The 26,912-nt window shown below is 43.3% G+C and overlaps 1 protein-coding gene across 2 annotated transcripts in view; it reads right to left on the bottom strand.

Moving 5' to 3' along the window:
• Nucleotides 1-13,267: 13,267 nt before the first annotated feature.
• Nucleotides 13,268-26,912, bottom strand: part of LOC142759518 (putative cation-transporting ATPase 13A5) — a 177,826-nt gene continuing 164,181 nt past the window's right edge. For both annotated transcript variants that reach the window (XM_075861765.1, XM_075861766.1), the window contains 4 exons: nt 25,568-25,740; nt 25,233-25,321; nt 22,466-22,546; nt 13,268-13,563 (listed from right to left, as the gene is read on the bottom strand). In XM_075861765.1, the coding sequence (XP_075717880.1) occupies nt 13,387-13,563; nt 22,466-22,546; nt 25,233-25,321; nt 25,568-25,740 (520 nt within the window). In that variant the 3' untranslated portion in view covers nt 13,268-13,386. The remainder of the gene's footprint in view (nt 13,564-22,465; nt 22,547-25,232; nt 25,322-25,567; nt 25,741-26,912) is intronic.

The following is a 26,912-nucleotide window of genomic DNA, read 5'->3' as shown; positions in this document are numbered from 1 at the left end:
CAGCAGTCTCTTTCTACCGGCATCCTGGTGATCATGTCTGCCTCTTTTCCACACACTCTGCTCATTGAGTGCTGTGTATGTGAGAACAGAGAAGACAGAGAATTGAATATTTCTCCTATCTCCATTAATTTTACGAATCACATTAAATCATTAACTCTGTAAAAGAATGCATAAAAAAAATCATAAAACAACTACTACACCTCACATCTTTAATATAGAGAAAGCAAGTGTATTTGATATAGCAACCACCTCAGTTTTATGTGCAAGAATTAAGTTGTTTACAAATATATGCAAATAACAGAAGAATAATAAGTTTCAGATAGCAATACAAAGACATGCAAGTGTTTCCTAAATTTTTACCTTAAGTGTACCTTACCTTTTTACCTAAAGTGTAACTAAACGTTCAACAAACTTCTGACTTGTCGAAGCGGCAGAAGCGCTTGTGTGAGCGCTGAGCCGGCTTCGTTTCTGTTAGTCTTTTTCTGGAAATCGATGTAGCGGTGTGCGGACCCAATACAAAGTCCATCAGCACGTACACCGCTATATCGGCTATACGGAAAAAGCGCTCACACGAGTGCTTCTGCCGCTTTGTTTTAGCGATTGGAGGGGGTCTCATTGCTTGGACCCACACCAATCAAAACTTCTGACACGTCATATTCTGAAATAGAAAAACTATTTTCAAATATAACGGTGAAAAATGCACTAACCGTCAGTTTCATCAGTCGAAGTGCAAATGAATCATTAAAGTGAAAATGTAGGCTAGGAAGCCATTGACAATTGTAATGTTTTATAACTATTATTTTTTTTTTAATGAGGCAAACTCTTTAAATGCCCTTACTGATTCAAGCAACAATCAGCAAATGTTTTATTTCAATGTTGGGTTGGCCACTAAAAAGCAAAATAAACTAAGTGTCCCAAAAAAAAAAAAGAAGGAAAACAATATGCTTTATATAAAAATAAAACGTATAAAGAAGCAGTAAAATGCATTTAATAATTTTTTTTATGTCCATGTGCCCATTTAAGACCTGTGCACAGCAGACTTGTGTGGGCTGGAATACAAAGAATCAAAAGTGAAGACTCCCTACATGCCTCATTGTGATGTCAGAGGCTCCTAACGTCCCTGTCTGTAATCAGCATGGCAACTTGCCGATTAAATATTTGACTTCTTCAGCTGGCAGCCCTTGTATTAGTGCCGCAGTGTGGGACTGTGTTATGGTCACTTTTTAGTTTCCCCATTCCGTGGTTGGTTTTAAGGAATTTTCATCTCCTGAAATGGTAGAATTCTCCTAGCATTTTAGTAGGAGAATTCTACTGGTCCAAGAGATGTTATGAGTATGAAAAGGGAGAATTCTAATTGTCAGAAGCTGATATCTAGCTTACCAGGAAACAATATCAAAGAGAAATTTACATAGAAAGCGCAGATGGAATAAAAAGCCGAGCCAGTGAAAGACAAAGCTAACGGGAAAGTATGTACAGCTGGCTCACAGTGTGTCTGGGCCTGGTGTACCCAACAGAAAACAAGCAGTGGCAGCTCTAGACCTGGTGAACACATTAAACAGAGAAGCAAAAAGCACGGCGCCACATGGTGCAGGTCAATGGGATAAAAAGAATCGTGAACGTAGTCTATTATGCTCACCACATTGATGTATGATAAAAGCAGTAGATCAATCCACTTAGTGCTGCTGCCAGGATCCAAACCGGTGAACCCGGTGATTACCGCTAGTTAAAACATAGGGAAAAGAAATGGAAACAAAAGGGAGGATCCTATAGGGCGCTGCTGCGTGGTTGTGAGAAATAATCAATGATGATAAATATAAAGATATATAAATAGATATTTATTGAAATAATAAGGCTACGCGTTTCGACGCTGTACTAGCGTCTTCCTGAAGGCCTGAGGAAGACGCTAGTACAGCGTCGAAACGCGTAGCCTTATTGTTTCAATAAATATATATTTATATATCTTTATATTTATCATCATTGATTATTTCTCACAACCACGCAGCAGCGCCCTATAGGATCCTCCCTTTTGTTTCCATTTCTTTTCCCTATGGTGAACACATTGGAACACATGTGGAGGTGGATCACGAGAGCCTCCGTGCAGAGCGCCATCTGACCGTTCTGCTTCAGACAAGTAGCAGAGTTATACTATTCCAGAAGATTCCAAGAGAAACGAAACAAAAACTACAAACCAGGATGAATCTTCACAGGCATACAATAAAACAGGGGGTGGATACACACGTGGGAAAACACTTCTCTGGACCAGACCACAGTCTGGCAGATTTAAAGGTCCTTATACTGAAGGGTTTTAAGAATGACAGAAAGAAAAATTTGGGAATTCAAGCTGATGATAAAATTCCAGTCATTGACACAAGGCCTCAATCTAACACCAGGATTTATGAACCACTACATGGACACACTGTCACATCCCCCATCAGACTGACTCCAGATGCCTTAACTCCTAAGTCATCACCCCTATAACCTCAGTTTTATTGCCCCGGCTTATCTTAACGATGTATCACCTCATATACTAATTGTTTTTGGGTATCATCTTTTAACCCCTTAACGACCTCCCACTGTCTTTTGACTGCAGGTGGTGCAGGTGCTTCATCTACAGCGGCGTCTTTTGGCGTCATTGTAGAAGAGGCTGATGAGCGCTCCTGTGAGCGCTCATCCTCTAACTAGGATCTGTAACTAACAGCTCCTGATCATAGAGAAGCCTGCTGAATACAGCTGGGGTCGGAAAACATTCAGACTCTTGCTGTTTAACCCTTTGTTTGCCGCGGTCCGTGACCACGTCAAGATCAAGGGGAACTCCCCTCTTTGATCGCGTCACTGGAAAACCGGTCAAGTAATCAAAGAGCAGGGAATCCCTCTGCAGTCATCCTTGGGGACTACAAAGGACCCCAGGGCTGTCTGTTCAGTTTGCCTGCTGTTAGGGCACACTATGTGCTGTCCTAACAGCAACCTGTGTCATAGTGACAGTGCAATGTATTAGCATACAGGAGTATGCTAATATATTACAAGTAAAAAATAAAGTTATAAATAAAGTTATCCCTTAATGGGATTAAACAAAATTAACAAAAAAAATATATATATTTTTTTTAAAAAGTATATTTTCGTGCCCCTAAACTAAATAAAAACAAAAAACCTACACATATTAGGTATCTAAACGACTGTAATAACCTGAAGAATTAATCTAATGGGAAATTTCATGTGAAACATGAGTGGGATAAAAAATAAACAAGAAACACTATGCCAAGAATCGCTTTTTCTATATTCACACCGTAAAAATAATTTTTTTCTACCTCCAAACTGTGAAAAATAATAATAATACAATTTCTCCGGCATAAAACAAGGCATCATACGGCCACGTCAATAAAAAAATAAAACAGTTATGGCTGCTGAAATGCAGAGATAAAAACTGAAAAATGTAGCAGGTCATTAAGACCATTTCAGGCCCGGTCATTAACCCCTTTGCGCACGCAGATGTGCTTTTACGTCCGGGTGCGGGGCGTGGTGTTTGGAGCGCACTCACGCGCTGAGCTCGCTCCATATGATGCGGGTGTCGCTGTTCCTGGCTGCGATAGTGATATTCCTGGCTATTTAACCCCTCAAATGCTGCGGTCAATCGCAACATCAGAATCTGAGGCGTTGAAAAGAGAGGACTGCCCTCTCTGACAGCTCATCGCCCCCCGGCAGTGAGATGTGGGGGGGGGTGACAACAGTTGTTATGTCAGCCCAGGGGCCTAATGAAGGCCTCCAGGGCTGCCTTCGCTCTGCCTGTTAAGCCCTAGTAAAAAATACACAATTTTCCCAATTTCCCCCTAAAGTAAAGTAAAAAATAAAAAAGTTAACAAAATTGCTGTAGTGGCATCCGTTAAAGTCTGAACTATTACAATATAGGATTATTTAATGCGCACGGTGAACAAAAAGGTCTACGTACCAAAAAATGGTACAGGTGAAAACTACAGCTAGTCCCGCAAAAATAAGCCCTGACACAGCTCAATGAAAAAATAAAAAAGTTATGGTTCTCAGAATGTGGCGACACAAAACATTTTTTAACAAAACGTTTATTATCACTAAAAGCAGTAAATAAAAAACCTATATAAATATCACCGTATTCGTATTGAGCCAAAGAATAAAGATAAGTTGTCGTATTTACCGCACAGTGAAAGCCGTAAAAACTAAACCCAAAAAACAATTGAGGAATAGCAGTTTTTTTCCATCTTCAGCCCCCAAATAATTTTTTTTCAGTTTCCCAGTACATTATATGGAACTATGAATGGTACCAAAATAAACAACAACTCCTCCCGCAAAAAATAAGCCCTCACACCACTCTATTAACGGAAAAATAAAAAAGTTATGGCTCGAAGGGGTTAAGGGGTTAATGTTGTGCTCTTTTCTAAGTCTTTCATTTGTAAACTTGCCTGAAGAAGGAGCCTGTGTGCTCTGAAAGCTTGCAAACATAATTTTTCTGGTTAGCCAGTAAAGGTATCATACCTATAATACTTTTTTTTTTTTTTGACACTAAAGTATTTAACATTGCATAATTCCAGAAGATAAAATGGAGTATGAATAATAGAATTCTCCTACTCGTCAGAAGCAGGCAAACAGATGGCAGATTCAACAAACTTACAGCAATTGCAAGTTATGGGGCACAACAGAAAGCAGTCAGGCTGTTAGAGAGGAGAGATAATTATATACTTAGAGCCAGAAACTGAGATCCAGGTCTGCCCCATGGAAATAGCAAATACGGTCACCCGTGCAGGTCCTGGACGTCATGCGCATGCGCAACTGGCTTTCTCAGGAGGCTGAGCGGAGTCTCCAATGAGTGAATCATTACATCTAAGAAACTAACGGGTGTGCAGTACACTTATGGCCATGTGGCATCACATGATTCTTTGTCTCCTGACATTTTATGGAGTAGAAGGCTTTTTTGAACCAGGAGGCATTACTTCCCCAACCAAGAAAACAGCACAGAGCTTCTAATGTTAATATTATTACCTATTTTTCCCTTTCCCACATATTAGGGATTAGGGGTCGGGCCGGGGCTCTGAAGCCAGGGGTGCCCATGGCCTCCTGCACCACGTCTGTCCACAGTTACTGTAGAAACTGGGGTCTATCTCGTAAAATACACAGGCCCCTGTTACTACAGTAACAGTATACTTACCTTTCTTACACTTCTGAGTCAGGTCATCTTTGGGGGCACCGCTGGGTCTTGACACTTTCTGTGTCAGTACGTTGTATGTGCGATGCGCAAAACGTTGTGGTGCTGAATGGCATCAGAATCCAGCGTTGCCCCCGAAGAGGACCCAACTTAGGAGCAAGGAGGATAAGTATTTGGATACTGTCGGCTGCGAGGCCCTATATCTAAACCTATTATGTGTAATACGGACTACTGGGGCCTGTATCTAAGCCTATCATAGGTGATCCTGACTGCTGGGGCTTTGTATCTAATCCTATACTGTCTGCTAAGCTGTGTATCTAATCCTATCTGCAGAATTGCTGTACACCACGTTCCAGATTATTATGCAAATGTTATTTTTCGCTGATTTTCCTAAATAGACGATGCAAATGACAGTCAGTATAATCTTCAAGCCATCAACCGTTGGAGTATAATGCAAATTTTATTGAACAAATCTCCTAATGATAACAGATTTTTTTTAGAAGTAAAAAACTCAAAATGCACTGTTTCAAATTATTATGCACAACAGATATCAAAACATTTTAAAGGTTGTAAAGAGAACTAAAATGGTAATTTGTTGAATGTGCAGCATCAGGAGGACATATTTACAGAAATCAAAAGCTCTTTCAATCCCAAAAAAATTAGCAGGCCAAGTTACATGTTAACATAGGACCCTTCTTTGATATCACTTTCACAATTCTTGCATCCATTGAATTTGTGAGTATTTGGACAGTTTCTGCTTGAATATCTTTGCAGGATGTCAGAATAGCCTCCCAGAGCTTCTGTTTTGATGTGAACTGCCTCCCACCCTCATAGATATTTTGCTTGAGGATGCTCCAAAGGTTCTCAATAGGGTGGAGGTCAGGGGAACATGGGGGCCACACCATGAGTTTCTCTCCTTTTATGCCCATAGCAGCCAATGACACAGAGGTATTCTTTGCAGCATGAGATAGTGCATTGTCATGCATGAAGATAATTTTGCTACGGAAGGCACTGTTTTTCTTTTTGTACCATGGAAGAAAGTGGTCAGTCATAAACTCGTCGTACTTTGCAGAGGTCATTTTCACACCGTCAGGGACCCTAAAGGGGCCTACCAGCTCTCTCCCCATGATTCCAGCCCAAAACATGACTCCACCGCCTCCTTGCTGACGTCGCAGCCTTGTTGGGACATCCACCAACCATCCGCTACTCCATCCATCTGGACCATCCAGGGTTGCACGGCACTCATCAGTAAACAACACGGTTTGAAAATGAGTCTTCATGTATTTCTGAGCCCACTGCAACCGTTTCTGCTTGTGAGCATTGTTTAGGGGTGGCCGAATAATAGCTTTATGCACACTTGCAAACCTCTGGAGGATCCTACACCTTGAGGTTTGCGGGACTCCAGAGGCACCAGCGGCTTCAAATACCTGTTTGCTGCTTTGCAATGGCATTTTAGCAGCTGCTCTCCTAATCCTATTAATTTGTCTGGCAGAAACCTTCCTCATTATGCCTTTATCTGAACGAACCCGTCTGTGCTCTGAATCAGCCACAAATCTTTTCACAGTACGATGAGCACGCCTAAGTTTTATTGAAATATCCAATGTTTTCATACCTTGTCCAAGGTGTTGCACTATTTCACGCTTTTCGACAGCAGAGAGATCCTTTTTCTTTCCCATATGGCTTGAAACCTGTGGCCTGCTTAATAATGTGGAACATCCTTCTTAAGTAGTTTTCCTTTGATTGGGCACACCTGGCAAACTAATTATCACAGGTGTCTGAGATTGATAATGATCCAAAGAGCCCTAAGACACCATCCCATCCATGAGTTTAATTGAAAAACTAATAATTAAATGTTTATGACACTTAACCCTTTCAAGACCGAGCTCATTTTGGCCTTCAGGACCAGCCCCATTTTTTCAAATATGACATGTGTTACTCTATGTGGTAATAACTCCGGAATGCTTTTGCCTATCCAAGTGATTCTGAGATTGTTTTCTCGTGACATATTGTACTTTATATTAGTGGAAAAATTTGGTCAATAAATTAATTGCTTATTTGTGAAAAACACCAAAATTTAGAGAAAATTAGCAAAAATTATGATTTTTCTAAATTTAAATGTATCTGTTTGTAAAACAGATAGTAATACCACACAAAATAGTTACTCTTTCACATATTCCATATGTCTACTTTATATTTGCATTGCTTTTTGAACATTATTTTATTTTTCTAGGACGTTACAAGGCTTAGTACTTTACCAGCAATTTCTCACATTTTGAACAAAATTTCAAAAGGCGATTTTTACAGGGACCCAGTTCAGTTCTAAAGCGGCTTTGAGGGCCTTATGTACTAGATAGACCCCATAAATCACCCCATATTAAAAACTGCACCCCTCAAAGTATTCAAAACAGCATTCAGAAAGTTTCTTAACCCTTTAGGCGTTTCACAGGAATTAAAGCAATGTAGAGGGGAAATTGACAAATGTTATTTTTTTTGCTGCAATTCATTTGTAATACATTTTTTCTGTAACATAGAAGGTTTTACCAGAGAAACGTAACACAATATATATTGCCCAGATTCTGCAGTTTTTAGAAATATCCCACATGTGGCCTTAGTGTGAAAATGGACTGAAATACCGGCCTCAGAAGCAAAGGAGCACCTAGTGGATTTTGTGGCCTTTTTTAAAAATATATTTTAGGCACCATGTCGGGTTTGAAAAGGTCTTGTAGTGCCAAAACAGTGGAAATCCCCCAAAAGTGACACGGTTTTGGAAACTGCACCCCTCAAGGAATTTTTCTAGGGGTATAGTTAGCATCTTGACCCCACAGGTCTTCTGCTATATTTATTGGTGTTTGCCTGTGAAAGTGAAAATCTACTTTTTTCTGAAAAAATATAAAAAAAAAAGATATTTGCAAGGAATAAAGAATAAAAAGCACCCCAAAACTTGTAAAGCTACTTCTCCCGATTACAGCAATACCCCATATGTGGTACTAAACTGCTGTTTGGACCCACGGCAGAGCTCAGAAGGGAGGGAGCGCCATTTGGATTTTGAAGCGCAGATTTTGCTGGATTGGTTTACAGTGCCATGTCGCGTTTGCAACGCCCCGGAGGGAGCCAAACGGTGGTAACCCCCCAAAAGTGACCCCATTTTGTAGACTACACCCCTCAAGGAATGTTTCTAGGGGTATAGTTAGCATTTTGACGCCACAGTTTTTTTGCTGAACCTAGTGGAATTAGGCCGTGAAAATGAAAATCTACTTTTTTCTGAAAAAACATAGAAATGTTTAATTTTTACAATGAATAAAGGAGAAAAATCACCCCAAAATTTGTAAAGCAATTTGTCCTGATTACAGCAATACGCCATATGTGGTAATAAACTGCTGTTTGGACCCACGGCAAGACTCAGAAGGGAAGGAACAATATTTGGCTTTTGGAGCTCAAATTTAGCTGGAATGGTTTTTGGGTGTCATGTCGCATTTGCAAAGCCCCTGAGGTACCAAAACAGTGGAAACCTCCCAAAAGTCCCTTTAGGGGACTGGAACGAGCGATCATTAGGTCGCTGGTACAATACACTGCAGTACTAATGTATTGCAGTATAATATCATTTTTACAGGCTCCTGTAACAGCGCGATCGCTGTTCCTGTCCATTAGTCCCGGGTGTCAGCTGTAATACACAGCGGACACCTGCAGAATATGGCGCGGGCGCAGCGCATGAGCCCGCTCCATATATAACCCCCCGCACCATGACATGCTATTAAGTCGTGGTGCGCTAAGGTGTTAATGCGCAGCAGATGGTGCAAAGTGAAAATAAAAATTTTCCACTGATATGCCATTTTAACGCACAATATGTTGTGCCCAGTTTGTGCCACTGAAGACAAAAATACCTCATACAATGTTGAGCGGGTTCTCCCGGATATAAAATATCATATATGTGGACGTAAGCTGGTGTTTGGGCACGCTGTGGGGCTCAGAGGGGAGGGAGCGCCATTTGGCTTTTGGAGCGCAGAGTTTGCTTGGTAACTGTTCTGTTTGGGGTTTTGCTGGTATTTCAGTTTATGATGTGGGGGTATGTGTAAATTGGGCAGAGTACATCAGGACATAATAAGAGGGTATAATAATTAGGTAAATAAATAATAATCCGCAGATATGTGGCCAATGTCGCACTGATAAATGGCGCCCGATCTTATCCGCTTTTGGACACTGCACAATTTCTGTCGCTATATTCTGAGAGCCAGAACTTTTTTTATTTTTTCTTCACCGGAGCCGTGCGAGGACTTATTTGTTACGTTACAATCTGTAGTTTTCATTGGTACCATTTTAGGGTACATGTGATTTTTTTATCACTTTTTATTCGATTTTTTTGGCAAGCAAAGTGACAAAAAAACAAATTCTGACAATGTTTTTTGTCTTTTTTTTTTTTTACACTTTTCACCGTGCGCTATAAATGACATTTTACTTTATTCTGCGGGTCGATACGATTACGGCGATACCAGATGTATATAGTTTTTTTTATGTTTTGTGGCATTTGCGAAATAAAATCACTTTACGATAAAATTATTTATTTTTTGTGTCACCATATTCTGAGAGCCATAACTTTTTCATTTTTCAGTCAAAAAAGCTGTGTAAGGGCTTGTTTTTTGCGGGACGGGTTGTCATTTTTATTGGTACTACTTTAGGGTACATGCCACTTTTTGATCACTTTTTATTCTATATTTTTGGAGGGTTGATGACCAAAAAAATAGTGATTCTGACATTGTTTTTTTAATAATTTTTTTTGCGCTGTTCACCGTGCGGGAAAAATAATATTATAGTTTTATAGTTTGGGTCGTTACGAACGCGGTGATACCAAATGTGTGTACTTTTTTTAACATTTTCATTTTTTTTCTATAATAAAAGACTTATTATAGGAAAAAAAGCATTTTTTGTTTTTGTAAATTTTATAACTTGTTTTTACATTTTTATAAAACATTTGTATTACTTTATTTTTTACTTTTTACTTGAAGACTGGCAGCACTGATGGCTGCTATAATACATTACACTACCTAGGTAGTGTAACGTATTATAAACTGTCAGTGTGACGCTGAGAGTCACACTGACAGGAAGCTTATGAGAACCAGCATCCGGCTGGTTCTCATAGGCTGCTGTGCATGGCAGACCCGGGGGCCGTTGTGTGGCCCCCGGTTCTGCCTTATAACCGACTGCAGCACCCGCAATTGGCCCCCTGGAAAGTTTGTTGTAGCAACAAACTTTCCAGTTTGTTGTAGTAACAAACTTTCCAGTTTGTTGCTACAACAAGCTTTCCCTGCGATCACATGACCGGGACCTGAACCAATTAGGTCCAGGTCATGTCTCCGGACCAGAGGCAGGGGATAACAGCGCGATCCGGGTGTCAGCGCTACTCTGAGACATCCGGATCGCGCTTTTAACACCCACCGTGAATTCACGTCGGCACTGCACAGAGCCAAGCAAATGGCAACGTGAATATACAGTGGGCGGTCGGGAAACGGTTAAATCCAACGTGCATAATAATTTGGAACACGGTGTATTTATTCCTATCCAGGTGCATAGCTATAGGAATTTGTCTTATAAATATGATGTTTCTTATATAGATATATAATTAATGTACGTATATATATATATATATATATATATATATATATATATATATATATATATATACACACACTTTATTTTTTACTTTAATTTTTTTTTACAATTTGTGTGGATTTTTTTATGGTGGGCAAATATGTCTTGGGACTTGTGCCCCGGATATGTTTAAACCGTAGCAACGCCCCTGGCTGATAGTGCTGTATTAATGGGCCACTTAAGAGACCTAACGATGCAGTTGAAAGTTTCGGACGGGCCGTAAAGAAAAGTTGGGGGCCAAGAAAAACTTTTGCACTCGGGCTCATGAGCCTTTAGCTACGCCCCTGGTTGCCATGTAAGGGTATGTTCACACGGCAGCGTCCGTAACGGCTGAAATTACGGGGATGTTTTCAGGAAAAAACATCCCCGTAATTTTAGCCGTAACGGCATGTGCAGGCGCTTGAACGCCGCGTCCATTACGGACGTAATTGGCGATGCTTTTCCTTGGAGTCAATGAATAACGGCTCCAATTACGCCTCAAGAAGTGACAGGTCACTTCTTTGACGCGGGCGTCTATTTACGCGCCATCATTTGACGCCTCGTGTGAACAGACAAACGTCAGCCCATTGCTTTCAATGGGCAGATGTTTGTCAACGCTTTCAAGCCGCATTTTTCGGACGTAATTCGGGGCAAAAAAGCCCGAATTACGTCCGTAATTAGTGTGTGTGAACATACCCAATACCTCACATCCTCTGCAAGGGCCATTACATGTGTGGCCGCCGGCACCTTATAGATTGGGTGGCTTGCTTTAAAGGGGTTTTCCAGCCACTAAAAATTGATGGCTTTTTCTCAGGATAGGCCATCATTAGCTGATGAGTCCGGTCTGACTCCCGGGACCCCCGCCGATCAGCTGTTGTGAAGGGGGTGCAGTGCTCGTACGAGCACTGCTTCCCCTTTATTTCTACTTGTTCTCCGTGAATCGTCGACACATATGTAGCGGTGATTCACATTTTTGCAGCCTTTTCTCCCATTCACTTCAATGGGAGAAGGCTGCAATACTGTGATTCGCCGCATGCGGTTTCTTCCTATGCGCTTTTCAGGAGAGCGCCAAAAAAAATGCAGCAAAACTGCACCATGTGAATACAGCCTAAGGCCTTATTCACACGAACGTATTTTCTGTCCATGATACGCGCGTGAAAATCACACTCGTCGCACGAACCTATGTTAGTGAATGGGGCCGTTCAGACAGTCCGTGATTTTCACGCAGCGTATGTCCGCTGCGTAAAACTCACGACATGTCCTATACCTGGCTGTTTTTCGCGCATCACGCACCCATTGAAGTCAATGGGTGCGTGATAATCGCGCACGGCACACAGAAACACTTCCGTGTGTCGCGCGTTATTCGCGCAACAGTAGATAAAGAAATGAAGGAAAAAATAAAAGCACTTCCTTCATTTCTTTTTCTAAACTTCAAAACCGCGTGTCAGAAGTATGGCATATGCGTGAAAATCACGCAGCCACGCAGTCAACACTGATGACACATTTAAGTGCAATGCGCGCAAAATGATGCGTTTTTTTGCGCGCGCAAAACGCACACACTCGTGTGAATCTGGCCTGCGGCTGTATAAAAACTTTAAGAAAATCTTAAAATTACACCACTGTATACTGTACCTTGAAATAACAGTTAGGGTATGTGCACACGTAGTGACCAAAAACGTCTGAAAATACAGAGATGTTTTCAAGGGAAAACAGCCCCTGATTTTCAGACGTTTTTTGAGCAACTCGCGTTTTTCGCGGCGTTTTCGCTGCGTTTTTTACGTCCGTTTTTGGAGCTCTTTTCATTGGAGTTTATGAGAAAACAGCTCCAAAAACGTCCAAAGAAGTGTCCTGCATATAATGTATATAAGTGTCCTGCACTTCTTTTGACGAGGCTGTATTTTTACGCGTCGTCGTTTGACAGCTGTCAAACGACGACGCGTAAATGACAGGTCGTCTGCACAGTAAGTCGGCAAACCCATTCAAATGAATGGGCAGATGTTTGCCGACGTATTTTAGCCCTATTTTCAGACGTAAAACGAGGCATAATACGCCTCGTTTACGTCTGAAAATAGGTTGTGTGAACCCAGCCTAATACTGACAGTTTTAAAAGTGTCATGTGAGGTCTTGTTCACATCTGCATTGGAGGATTTGTTATGGGCCTCCGTCTCCAGATTACTGGAGACAATAGCCCAGCATGCTGCACTATTGTCTCTGGTGAAATCATGGACACCCCGACAGAAATGTATTAAAATCAATGGGCTCTGTTGGCAGCCGGCGGGGTCCGCTGTGCAACGGAATGATAGTTGCTTCCGGAATTGCTTCTGTTATTCCTTTGTTCTGCTCCTCTGCTTATTCTGCTCCTCTGACGGAGCAGTACAACAGAACACACTGATGCAGGTGTGAACGAAGCTTAAGAGGAATACAAGTTTTACTATCCATTATACTTCATAACATAATGAGCAACCCAGACTTCTTAAATGACAAGTGCATAGTTATTTTATGTTATCCAAAAACACACATCAAAACTAGAAACCATTTATGGTAATATTTTATCTGCACAAATTTACTCCTCATGTCCTTTGTCACTGAATGATACATTAAACACAGTCTCTTTCTAGTAATGAAAACCGTTGCATTGAAGGAAATATCCCTTTGTATAAAGAGGTGTCTGCATGCTTTTCCAAAGTCCATTGCATTTCCTTGTACTGGCTCTTTGACTTGTAACCAAATATCTTCTTTATGAACAACCAAAGTTCCCGATTGTACACAAATACCTAGTGGAAATTAAAAATGTAAGACATTATCAATAATTAGCAGAATCACATAACTACACCGCTTTCCAAATTATTATGCAAATGTTATTTTTCGCTAATTTTCCTAAATAGTCGATGCAAATGACAGTCAGTATAATCTTCAAGCCATCAACCGTTGGAGTATAATGCGAATTTTATTGAACAAATTTCCTAATTATAACAGATTTTTTTTAGAAGTAAAAAACTAAAAATGCACTGTTTCAAATTATTATGCACAACCGAGATCAAAACATTTTAAAGGTTGTAAACAGAACTAAAATGGTAATTTTTGAATTTGCAGCATCAGGAGGACATATTTACAGAAATCAAAAGCTCTTTCAATCAAAAAAACTTAACAGGCCAAGTTACATGTTAACATGGGACCCCTTCTTTGATATCACTTTCACAATTCTTGCATCCATTGAATTTGTGACTATTTGGACAGTTTCTGCTTGAATATCTTTGCAGGATGTCAGAATAACCTCCCAGAGCTTCTGTTTTGATGTGAACTGCCTCCCACCCTCATAGATATTTTGCTTGAGGATTCTCCAATGGTTCTCAATAGGGTTGAGGTCAGGGGAACATGGGGGCCACACCATGAGTTCCTCTCCTTTTATGCCCATAGCAGCCAATGACACAGAGGTATTCTTTGCAGCATGAGATGGTGCATTGTCATTCATGAAGATAATTTTGCTACGGAAGGCACGATTCTTCTTTTTGTACCACGGTAGAAAGTGGTCAGTCATAAACTCTACGTACTTTGCAGAGGTCATTTACACACCGTCAGGGACCCTAAAGGGGCCTACCAGCTCTCTCCCCATGATTTCAGCCCAAAACATGACCTCGCCACCTCCTTGCTGACGTCGCAGCCTTGTTGGGACATGGTGGCCATTCACCAACCATCCACTACTCCATCCATTTGGACCATCCAGGGTTGCACGGCACTCATCAGTAAACAACACGGTTTGAAAATTAGTCTTCATGTATTTCTGAGCCCACTGCAACCATTTCTGCTTGTGAGCATTGTTTAGGGGTGGCCGAATAATAGCTTTATGCACACTTGCAAACCTCTGGAGGATCCTACACCTTGAAGTTCGCGGGACTCCAGAGGAACCAGCGGCTGCAAATACCTGTTTGCTGCTTTGCAATGGCATTTTAGCAGCTGCTCTCCTTATCCTATTAATTTGTCTGGCAGACACCTTCCTCATTATGCCTATATCTGAACTAACCCGTCTGTGCTCTGAATCAGCCACAAATCTTTTCACAGTACGATGATCACGCCTAAGTTTTCTTGAAATATCCAATGTTTTCATACCTTGTCCAAGGTATTGCACTCTTTCACGCTTTTCGGCAGCAGAGAGATCCTTTTTTTTCCCATATTGCTTGAAACCTGTGGCCTGCTTAATAATGTGAAACGTCCTTCTTAAATAGTTTTCCTTTGATTGGGCACACCTGGCAAACTAATTATCACAGGTGTCTGAGATTAATTACAATGATTCCAAGAGGCCTAAGACACAATACCATCCATGAGTTTAATTGAAAAACTAATAATTAAATGTTTGACACTTAAATCCAATGTGCATAATAATTTGGAACACGATGTACTTAGTGTTATACTTATTAGGAGAAAGCATGGTGTAGTCAGTGTACATAGTATGAGGGTCAGCTCATATCTACTTAAAAATGTATTTACAAGTAAATCAAGTATAAGCTATTAAAGTTAAAGTGGATGCCCAGTTTCAGCAAATTAATATTACTTTTTTATATAATTAAAGTTAAACAATTGTCCAATACAATTTCTGCATTAATTTCTATAGTTTTCAAGATCTCTACTTGTTATATAGTAGGAACATTTATTTTTTACTTCTCATCTTTTTTCTCTTCCCTCTGTCTTCATTGTTGCTGCTACTAATCTGTGCTACTGGGGCAAGATCTGAGCATAAAGAGTCCTGTCCCGCCTCTGGCAGATGACATTATAGTCCCTTTTTATTTCCTCAGCAGATAGGTAACGTGGGGTCCAGAGTAGTGAAGGTATATACTGTGTGAGATCCATAGTAAGCACTCCCTTAGAAAACAATAAAATATGAAATAACAAAAAAGACTGAGTGGGCATGTGCAGGGTTCATATTTTCTATCAGGAAGCAGAGCTTTACAATCCGCAGCATGTCAATTTCTGTTGTGGATTTTAACCGTGGATTTCACCCCTTTACAATATAGAGGGGTGAAATCTGCTATAAATCTGAGGCGAAGTTTGCATGTTACACATTTGTGGCGGATTTTATGTCTATTGTGGACTAAAGCCGGCCATACACATTAGATATAGGTCGGCCGAACACGCCGATTTCGGTGGGACCAGCCAATCGTCCAATGTGTATGGGGGCATCTCGACTCTCTCATGACGACAGATGTCGGGAGAGAGAAGGGTCGGGCATGTTGAATTTGTTTGTTTGTGTATAAGCCACTGCCAGAGAAGTCTGGCAGCTGCTTTCGTCCTTCCCCTATTAAAAACCCATGCACGCTCGGCACACATGTACACTTTATATACCAGGTGGCACCATACTATGCAAGTAAATGTCATAACTCTTCACTTAAGCATGTAAGTGGCAAACAATGTGTAACGTCTATGGCCGCGGTCCGTCGTTCTGACTTACCCCTCGATGGCCGCGGCCATGGACATGTGAGTTCCCTGCAGCGTCGTCCTCCTGTGAGGCGTCGGCACTCACTTCCTGGTATTAAGACTGTCTCCGGAGGGCGCGCGTGCACGCGCGTGCACAGTTTTAAAAGGCCAGTGCGCGCATAATTGCAGGAAGTCTGCAATCAAGCCCAGAATGCCACTGGACTATAAAAAGGGCTCTGCCCTCTTGTTCTTTGCCTGAGCATTGTTCGTTAACCTAAGATTGTCTTGTAAATTGTCTCCTAGTGTCTTCCTGTTCCCAAGTGTATCCAGTATCCCGTGCTGTCCTAGTCAAGTGGGTCCACACCCCGCATCATGACAGTACGCTCAGGCCATGGACCCCGCTGGTCAATTCAAGGGCATGTCATCCTCCCAAGCCATGCAGGCGGACCTGCAGGATCTCCGAGCAAGACAGGATCAGCTTCTTGTGGCGGTGGACTCTATTGCACAGCAGCTAGGGATGCTGGCTGCTTCCCTTCCCACTCCTATGCAAGCTCCTTTAATTCGACCCTCCTGCTACACGTCCTGGCTGTTCCGGTTCGGATCCTCGGCTCTTGCTGCCATTACCTTCTCGGTTCCATGGAGACGCAAGTACGTGGAGAGGGTTTCTGAACCAATGCCATATCCATTTTACCCTGCACGCCCAAGCATTTCCGTCGGATGGAGCCAAGATCACCTTCATCGTGTCTCTACTGTCCGGCAAGGCCCTGGCATGGGGGAACCCAATCTGGGAACGTCAAGGACCCGAGACCCAAGACTTCCAGGGGTTTGTGCGGTTGTTCCGTACTGTTTTCAAGGAGACAGGAGGAGTCTCGTCGGCAGTCACTGCTATCTTTAACCTTCGCCAGGGGGACACCTCCATGGGCAAATACACCATCCAGTTCCGGACCCTGGCAGGAGAGCTGTCTTGGAACAATGAGGCCTTGGTAGCATCCTTCTGGCATGGCCTATCGCCCGAGATCAAGGATGAACTTGCTGCTCGAGATCTACCACCTGCCTTGGACGACCTGATTCTACACGCCACTCGAGTGGACATAAGGCTCAAAGAAAGATCTCAAGTGGTTCGACAAGAGAGACGGCTTCCTAGACTGGCGCCCAACTTCCAGCAACCCCTCTTGCCATCTCCTACTGCTTTTCCGCAGCTTCCGATGCAGGTGGATCGGCTAAAATTGTCCGTTCAAGAGAAACAGCGCAGGCGCACCTCTGGATTCTGTTTATATTGCGGCCTCGCCGGCCATGTCGTGCATCTGTGTCCTCAGAAGCCAAAAAAAAACAACGCCTAGGTTTGGTTGGAGAGACAACCCTGAGCGCTACTGCATTTAATCGAGAACTCTCCTCCAAACTGTTAATTCCCGTGTCCATCATTGCTGGCGAGAGGCCCCATCTGGTCTCTGCTTACCTGGACTCTGGATCTGAAGCCAATTTCATCTGCCAAGACCTTGTGGATCTTCTTCAGTTGCCCACTGTCCTGCTGGAAAGGCCGTTGATCATTGCATCGGTAGATGGACTGCCTTTGCCTGACCCCGTTTTGTCTGTGACCAAGCCATTGAGACTTCAAGTGGGAGCTCTTCACTCTGAGCTCATCTCCCTGTTTGTCCTGTCCAAGGCCGTCAACCACGTGCTGCTGGGTTTGCCTTGGCTCCGTTTGCACGCCCCTGTCCTGGATTGGAACTCTGGAGAGGTTCTCCCAGGTATCTCGAACACTGTCTGGGTCATATCCATGCACCACAGTCTTCTCCGCATCAGTCATTGGCAGGGTTGACTTCTTCTTACTCTATGCTCTCTGATGTCTTTGATAAGAAGGAAGCAGAAACCTTGCCGCCACATTGAGCATATGATTGTCCGATCTATTTGGTTCCTGATTCGTCTCCTCCTCGCGGTAGAGCGTACCCTCTCTCCTTGCCTGAGACCCAGTCCATGTCTGCCTAGATTAAGGAGAATCTGGATAGGGGCTTCATTCATAAATCCTCATCCCCGGCTGGAGCTGGGTTTTTCTTTGTCAAGAAGAAAGATGGATCCCTCCCACCCTGCATTGACTACCGAGGCCTCAACCAGATCATGATGAAGAACAGGTACCCATTGCCTTTGATTTCGGAACTGATTGATCACATACAGGGGGCACATTTTTTTTCTAAACTGGAACTGCGGGAGGCCTACAATCTGATCCGGATTCGTCAAGGTGACGAGTGGAAGGCTGAATTTAATACACATGATGGGCTCTATGAATACCTAGTTATGCATTTTGGCCTATGTAACGCCACCGCGGTGTTTCAGGGATTTGTCAATGACATTTTTCTTGATCTCCTGTATGTCTGTGTTGTGGTGTATCTCGATGACATTTTGATTTTTTCCCCAGATCCAGTAACTCATCAGAATCATGTCCGCCAGGTGTTGCTTCGTCTAAGGGAGAATCATCTTTATGACAAGCTGAAGAAGTGTGTGTTTGAAAAAAAGTATCTTCCCTTCCTGGGTTATATCTTCCACCACTCAGGATGGCAGGCTTAGGAGTGGGAGAGCCTATCACAGCCTGGCCAGATGTAGCTAGTTCCCGCCCACTGTCTATTTATACCTGCCTTTCCTGTTCCTCCTTTGCCTGTGATTCTTCTATTCTTGTTTCCTGGCTTGCTGCTGCTGCTTGTACTACTGATCCTCTGCTTGTTATTGACCTTGGCTTTCTGACCACTCTCCTGCTCAGCGTTTTGTACCTCGTTCACTCCTGGTTTGACACGGCTCGTTCACCACTCTTGTTGCTCACGGTGTCACCGTGGGCAGCTGCCCCGTTTCCCTAGCTTCTGTGTACCCCTGTCTGTTTTGCACTTACTGAGCGTAGGGACCGTCGCCCAGTTGTACCCCGTCGCTTAGGACGGGTCGTTGCAAGTAGGCAGGGACTGAGTGGCGGGTAGATTAGGGCTCACCTGTCTGTCTCCCTACCTTGTCATTACACGTGTCAAGAGAGCCCAGGTGCTCAGGTGACAGCTTCTTTGAGTCGTTTTCTTCTCCATCTAGCCCAGACCATAATGACGACTTCTCACAATGACTGCAGTTTTCTACCCATAACCATCTGTAGCAACACAATTAAATTTGGACCTCAGAACAGACCCTAAATTAAGTCACACCTCAGACCAGATCTAAAAATTAATTAAGACCCCTAAATAAAATTAAACCCAAACTCAGACGAGACCCATATACAAGTTCAGAACCCCGACCAGACCCTCTATATATTCAGAACCCTAATCAAACCCCTGTATAAATTCCGACCCTCAACCAGACCCCTGTAAGAGGGAGCAAGTACGCTCCGATCAGGGTCTCAAGATGGACCCTCAGAAGATAACGGCTGTCCTGGAATGGCCACGCCCCCAAGGCTTAAGGGTCATACAATGCTTCCTGGGATTCGCTAACTTCTACCGGCTGTTCATTCCCAACTTCTCGTCTTTGACAGCTCCCATCTCTACCCTCACTAAAAAGGGCATGAATGCCAAGGTGTGGACACCGGAGGCAGAAGCCGCATTTGAATCCTTAAAAAAAAGCCTTCACGTCAGCCTCCATTCTTCACCACCCTGATGTGTCCCTACAGTTTTCTTTAGAGGTGGACGCTTCCTCTGTTGGTGCTGGTGCACTGTTGTTACAGAATGGTTCAAAAGGCAAGACTGTGTTATGTGGCTACAATTCTAAGCTGTTTTCTTCCGTAGAGCGCAACTACTCGATTGGGGATCGGGAGTGACTGGCCATCAAGCTGGCTCTGCAGAAGTGGAGACACCTACTGGAAGGCACAACTTATCCTATCCTGGTCTTCACGGATCACAAGAACCTGACCTGTCTACAGACGGCTCAGCAGTTTAATCCTTGTCAAGCCAGGTGGTCGTTGTTCTTTGCTCGGTTTCGGTTCGAACTCCACTACCGTCCTGCTGACAAGAATGTGAGGGCCGATGCCTTGTCTAGGTCAGTTGAAACAGAGGACACTGTGGAGTCCCCACAGAATATTATTGATCCTTCCCGCATCTTCTCTGTGAACCCTCTGCAAGTTAGAGACATTCCTCTGGGAAGGACTTTTTGTACGTCTGGCAGACAGAGGATGAATCCTCCGCTGGGGTCACAGTTCCAAGCTGGCAGGTCACGCGGGTGCTCGTAAGACCCAAGATCTAATCGTCCGTCAGTTCTGGTGGCCCACACAGCCCAAAGACGTCATGGACTTTGTCTCCTCATGTACCGTATGTGCAGCAAATAAAGTTGCCCGCTCCAGACCGGCTGATCTGATCCAGGCGCTGCCTGTGCCCATTGCTCCCTGGCAGCATGTCGCAATGGACTTTGTCACGGTTCTCCCTCTCTTTGCGGGTGGCAGTGTGATCTGGGTGGTGGTGGATCGATTTTCTAAAATGGCTAATTTTGTTCCCTTGACTGGTCTGCCTTCTGCTGCGCGATTGGCCGACCTCTTCATTCAACACATCTTCCGTCTGCACAGCTTGCCTTTGCATATTGTCTCGGATCGAGGGGTCCAGTTCACCTCAAAGTTTTGGTGAGCACTCTGCGGTCTCCTCGGTGTAAAGTTGGACTTCTCTTCGGCCCATCATACCCAATACAATGGGTAAGTCGAGAGGGTTACCCAGATTATGGAGAACTATCTACGTCACTTTGTTTCCAGACGGCATGATGACTGGGTGCAGCTGCTCCCGTGGGCAGAGTTCTCCTATAATAACCACACTAGTGAGTCCACCACCTCCAGTCTGTTCTTCATCGTCTACGGCCAACACCCTCGAATACCTCTTCCTGTCTCTACTATATCCCAGGTACCTGCTGCTGACTCTACCTTCAGGGACTTTTTCTGCAGATATGGCAACAGACCCGATCTTCTATCCTGCTGGCGGTGGACCGCATGAAGAGAAAGGCAGATACTAGAAGACGGGATCATCCTCAGTTTCTTCCAGGTACTAAGGTATGGTTGTCTTCAAAGAATATCATGCTGAGGGTGCCGTTCTGCAAATTTGCTCCTAGGTTCCTCGGGCCCTTCGAGATCCTGCTACAGATTAACCCGGTGTCTTACAAGCTGCGGCTGCCTCCTACCCTCAAGATCCCTAACTCCTTCCATGTCTCCTTGCTGAAGCCCGTGGTCCTGAACCGCTACTCCAGGACTCCTAGTTCTGCAGTGGTCCCTGGCGGATCGTCAGGGACTTTCGAAGTAAGGGAGATTCTGGCCACCAAGAAGGTAGGAGGAAGGACGTTTTATTTGGTGGATTGGAAGGGATTCGGTCCAGAGGAGGTCTTGGGAGCCAGAGGAGAACATTGATGCCCCTGTCCTCATGAGGAAGTTCCTCTCCCGCTCTGGTCCCAAAAAGAGGGGGCGTAAGAGGGGGGATACTGTAACATCTATGGCCGTGGTTTGTCGTACTGACTTACCCCTCGACGGCCGCGGCCATGGACATGTGAGTTCCCTGCAGCGTCGTCCTCCTGTGAGGCGCCGGCACTCACTTCCGGGTATCGAGACTGTCTCCAGAGGGCACGCGCGCCCGCCCGTGCACGGTCTTAAAGGGCCAGTGTGCGCATAATTGCAGGAAGTCTGCAATCAAGCCCAGAATGCCACTGGACTATAAAAAGGGATCTGTCCTCTTGTTCTTTGCCTGAGCATTGTTTGTTACCCTAAGTTTGTCTTGCAAATGGTCTCCTAGTGTCTGCCAGTTCCCAAGTGTATCCTGTATCCCATGCTGTCCTGGTCAAGTGCCGTGGTGAAGCTGTTGTCGTGTTCTGCTACTCCACGCCTGATGTCTACCTGCTGCCTGGTCCCAGCCGAGCCCGACTTGCTACTGTCCGAGTTGCCATAGGTACCCTTTCTGGACTATAGACTCTGTACATGAGTTACATGTTAAAGTCACATTCTTTTTTTTATTGTTTCCACAATGGTTTAAATGTTTCATGTTTTTTATGAGAAATTAATATTATTATGACTATTATTAGTATCATGTAGGAAATTGGTGCCTTTACTTCATTGACCTTCTTCCTACCCATACAGCCAATCAGGTTTGTTGTCTGAATACTTTTTGCTTACAGACAATCCCTAGAAGTGACATCATGTTGGTTGCAATTCATAACAGATAATTCCTAGAATTTGAAAACCTCTGATCTAGAGCACACAGAACAAGTGTTTGATCACCTTTTACCTACTTACTAAAATTATATAGGTTTTTATGCAAAAGTTTATAGGGAATAAAAATGACTTACCTCTACACTGTAAGAAGCAGCAAAAAGGATGATAAGCATTCCTAATATTTCTAATCTCCAGTGAAAGGGAGTGCAGACAAGCTGGTAGAGAAGGTAAAATAAAGTGATAAAGTGAACAATATTGTATGTTATTTAATAGCTCAAACTCTTCACCATTGATTGGTTATTAAATATAAATATCAAATTTATAACAGAGTATTTAGGAGATCAGCAGCACAACCAGGTAAGTTTCACAGAGGAGAAGGACAAAAATATCCCAACGAGGGATGGTGCACGCAGAGAGAAAGGCCTAGGTCCAAAAGGACAAATTGTACGCAATATAAGTAAGGCGGGATTCACACGACCGGGTCGTTCCCGAGCCCGAATGCCGGCCGGTAAAATCGGCCATTCTGCCCGGCCGGTTTGCATAAAGTTATGCATCCGTGCCGGGCCGGGCAGATCCGGACAGTGACATCAGCGGCAGCTCCTGAAGGGGAATCCCCATGTGTTCGGGGATTCCGCTTCAGGAGTTTCCCCTGATGTCACTGCCCAGATATGGACAGAGACATCAAGCGCTCTGTCCAGGAGCGGAATCCCCGAAAACACGGGGATTCCGCTCCTTTAAGGAGCTAAAGTGCGGCTAGCACATAGCAGAGCGGGGAGATACCTCCCTGCTCTGCTATAGTGGCGTCGCTGCAGTAGTAGCAGCCGCAGCAGCAGCAGCTGCTGCTACTAGCGGCGCCATCGAAGGTGTCGCCGAGCCAGGGTGCTTTTAACAAGCAGGGGAAGGGAGCCAGCGCAGCGCTCCCTCCACCTGCTGTACACCCCGGCCCTGCCACACCGTGTACAGCGATGCCATTCGTCAGAATGGCATCAACTCCTCCTCCTCACATGCACTCTGCGGTGTGAGGAGGAGGAGATAGAGCGCAAGCTCCGGAAAACCCGGCCATCACTCGGAACACATTCCGGTGATGGCCGTGTAATACCCGGCCCCATAGACTTCTATGGGAGCCGGGCGGCCGGGTGCCCGGGCAAAGATAGAGCATGTCCTATTTTTTGACGGCCGGATTTCCCGGCCGTCAAAAAATCGGTCGTGTGAATAGCCCCATTAGGGGTCTATCATTCCTAATGCAGCCGGGTGCCGGCCGATTTATGAACGGCCGGCACCCGGCCGGGAAACCCTGCCGTGTGAATGAGGCCTAAGAGCAACTGCAGCACTCAAGTTTCCAAAAGATGTATTGGTTTTTATTCACCAAGTAAATAACTTGCGACTTTTCAACCCGTGTTGGGTCTTTATCAAGCATGATAAATTTATAACATATACATCATCTATATACTCAACATTCTATACGGCTGTTTTTACAATATTCATTCCCAGCATTAATTATTCGACTACGCTATTCATTCTGTCAAAATGACGGAACCCTTGCACAACTGACACAAATGGAAACCATTTGCACCGGATCAGTCACCATTGAAACCAATGGTGATGCAAACGGAAACCTATGGTTTCCGTTTGCCTCAGTCGGGGTTCCGTTCTGAACGGAAGCTCCGACGGAACGTCAGACTGGAACCCTGACTCAGATGTGAATGAAGCCTTACTGCTAACTTAGTGTTCACATATTTATGCTCTCCTTTCGCACTAAGGATACTTTATCAGTCATTTATTTATATAGTCATTTTATTATTAAAGGGTTATTCCCATCTCGGACATTTATGGCATATCCACAAGTTATGCAATAAATGTCCGATATATGCGGGTTCTACCTCTGTAACCTGCACCTATTTCTAAAATGGGTCCGTCAACTGACTTACGAGTTGGCTTGGTTTTCCGGAAACAGCCAATTTTGTTTTGCTACACTGTTTCCAAAACTATAGAAGTGAATGAAAGTTACACAGACAGTGTAGAAGAGCAAGTTCGGGGAGCCACTCACTTTTATCAGAGTTACGGAAACGGCGTAGTAAAATGCGATTGGCTTTTTCCGGAAAGCCCAGCCACAGAAGGTAGGACGGGGTAAAGGGGCCCAGTTCTAGAGATAGGTGCAGGTCACAGAGGTGGAACCCGCATCTACCGAACATTTATGGCAAATCCTGCGGATATGTCATAAATGTCCGAGGTGGAAATACCCCTTTAATATAATGTACTATTCTATGTCTGTCCTGTTTTAGAAAACACAATTTGATTAAATAAAGGGGTAAATTAAGGGCCTGCTCACATGAACGTTGGTTTCCATTGAGGGGTTTCATTGGACCTTTCCATTGGAGGAACCCCTCAACAGAAAGGCAAACGGAAACCATAGGTTCTGTTTGCATTACCATTGATTTCAATGATAATGCTTCCGTTGCCTATGGTTTCCGTTTGTTATCGTTGTGTAAGGTTTCCGTTTTGTTGATGGAATCAATAGCGCAGTCGACTGCGCTATTGATTCGGTCAAAAAAACGGAAACCTTACACAACGATAACAAACGGAAACCATAAGCAAAGTATCCGTCACCATTGAGATCAATGGTGATGCAAACGGAAGCTATGGTTTCCGTTTGCCTTTCCGTTGAGGAGTTCCCCTGACGGAAAGCTCCAATGGAACCCCTCAATGGAAACCAACGCTGATGTGAACACAGCCTAAGATCCTAAATCTCCACCCTCATCCTTCCATTCATCCAAGTTCTTTTGCTTCCCCTGGCTGGGCCCTATGGACATATGTATTTTTCAGCCATACTAACTATATAACTGTACACAAATAAAGCAATACACAAGCAGTTTAGTCAGCTCAGTTTTAATTTTTACATACCTCCATGGAATGGTAAAGAGGTTCAATATCAGCAAACAGCATAAACAAAAAGGCAACCAATTGGGTTAATATTAGTATGCAAAATACATCTGCAGAAACAAAAGGCAAGAAAATAGATTAAGAATTTAAGACTAATATTTCTTACCAGTCAACTTATGTTATATTGTTTGCACTAAAAATGCAAGGTGGCCCATATAAGACTCTGAGGTTTAATATCTAGCGCAACAACATGCACCATATTATAATACTATTTCCAGCACTTTTTTAAGTTTTGAAACCACTGGATTATTATTTTTAAGTAGAGGTACTGTAGATAAAATAACATAGGCACTTACAGTTTGTATATATTGGTTTTCTAAAAGGTTTTCCCTTAGAAAACACAAATTCGACAATGATGAGGTTTATCCCACTCACAGGCCACAACGTAGTAGTCAGGAAGTTCTGGGAATTACTGTGTGGCATCATCATTGTTTGGTTGACAGAAGTATCATTATGAAGAAGACAAGCACTGAAAAATGAGAAATATATAAAGTCAAGTGTTATTCATTAGCGAATATTTCAAAAGAATACGAAATCTAAGAACATGTTTAATACGCATTTGAATCTATCATAAGGTCAGCAAAACTGTGTATGTGGGGAAGATGGGACATAAACTGAAATGCTGCTCGTTCTCTATGTAACATAAAGACTCGAGATGATTGAATTTCCCAACATTTTTGGGTCCAATTTTGTAGAATCAGCCGTCTTAATCTGTCAAAATAAATTCGCTGTGAATCGAAAGTGCCCCGATTGCCCTGAAAACATGTGTGTCTGAGTCTCTGATGTCTTTTAGGACTGTAAACTGTTTAACACCAAGCCAGCATTTAATGTCAAAGAGACATCAACATGTATGGGTAGAGGGAGGGATAAATTAAGTGCATTTTGGGAACACTGCAAGGCATTATGAGTAAGCCCTCCCATGGTCATGTGAGCCTTTTTTTTATTCTGTAAAATGACTGCCATTGTACTGCAATTTGTGGGCCACGAACCCTCAAAAGTTAAAAAGTTTGCTGAATTCGCAACTTTTGGGAAATTTGGACTGTAAAATCAATTCGCTCATCTCTAATATATATGTGCGCTAAGAACCTCCCTATTGTAAGTAGATTTAGCAGTAATGCATATTTATTTATTTATATTTAGTGGCTTAGGTGACATTGGTGTTCGCAGTGTGCTGTCGCCATTTTATTGTGTGCTGTATAAATTTGCAGTCACAGGCGTTCTTGCACCTGTATACACGTTTTGTTTCATTTTGTTGGAATGTGTTGTTCAAACTTTTGTGTTGTTTATGTGATTCCTATATGTGTTGTTAGTGCCTCCATTTTTGATCTTGCACTCCTCCCATTCTGCCCTGGGTGATTTCAATTAGTTTAATACTGGTTCCTACCATCCCCAATTATATGTAGACTTAGTCCCAGTTCTGGGTGTATGTGCAGCATAGGTTCTCACCTCATAGACGTCGCCTTGTCGTGGCAGGTGGGCTCACATAATTTAATCAAAATGTTCACTAAGAACCTCCCAATTGTAAGTAGATTTAGCAGTAATGCATATTTATTTATATTTAGTGGTTTAGGTGGCATTAGTGTACGCAGAGTGCTGTCACCATTTTCTTGTGTGCTGCATCTCTAATATAGACCTAGTTAT

Source organism: Rhinoderma darwinii, chromosome 4 (assembly GCF_050947455.1).
Source record: "Rhinoderma darwinii isolate aRhiDar2 chromosome 4, aRhiDar2.hap1, whole genome shotgun sequence".
In the NCBI taxonomy this organism is placed as follows: domain Eukaryota; kingdom Metazoa; phylum Chordata; class Amphibia; order Anura; family Rhinodermatidae; genus Rhinoderma; species Rhinoderma darwinii.
Note: the sequence above shows the minus strand (reverse complement) of the source record. Positions and strands in the feature narration are given on the sequence as shown.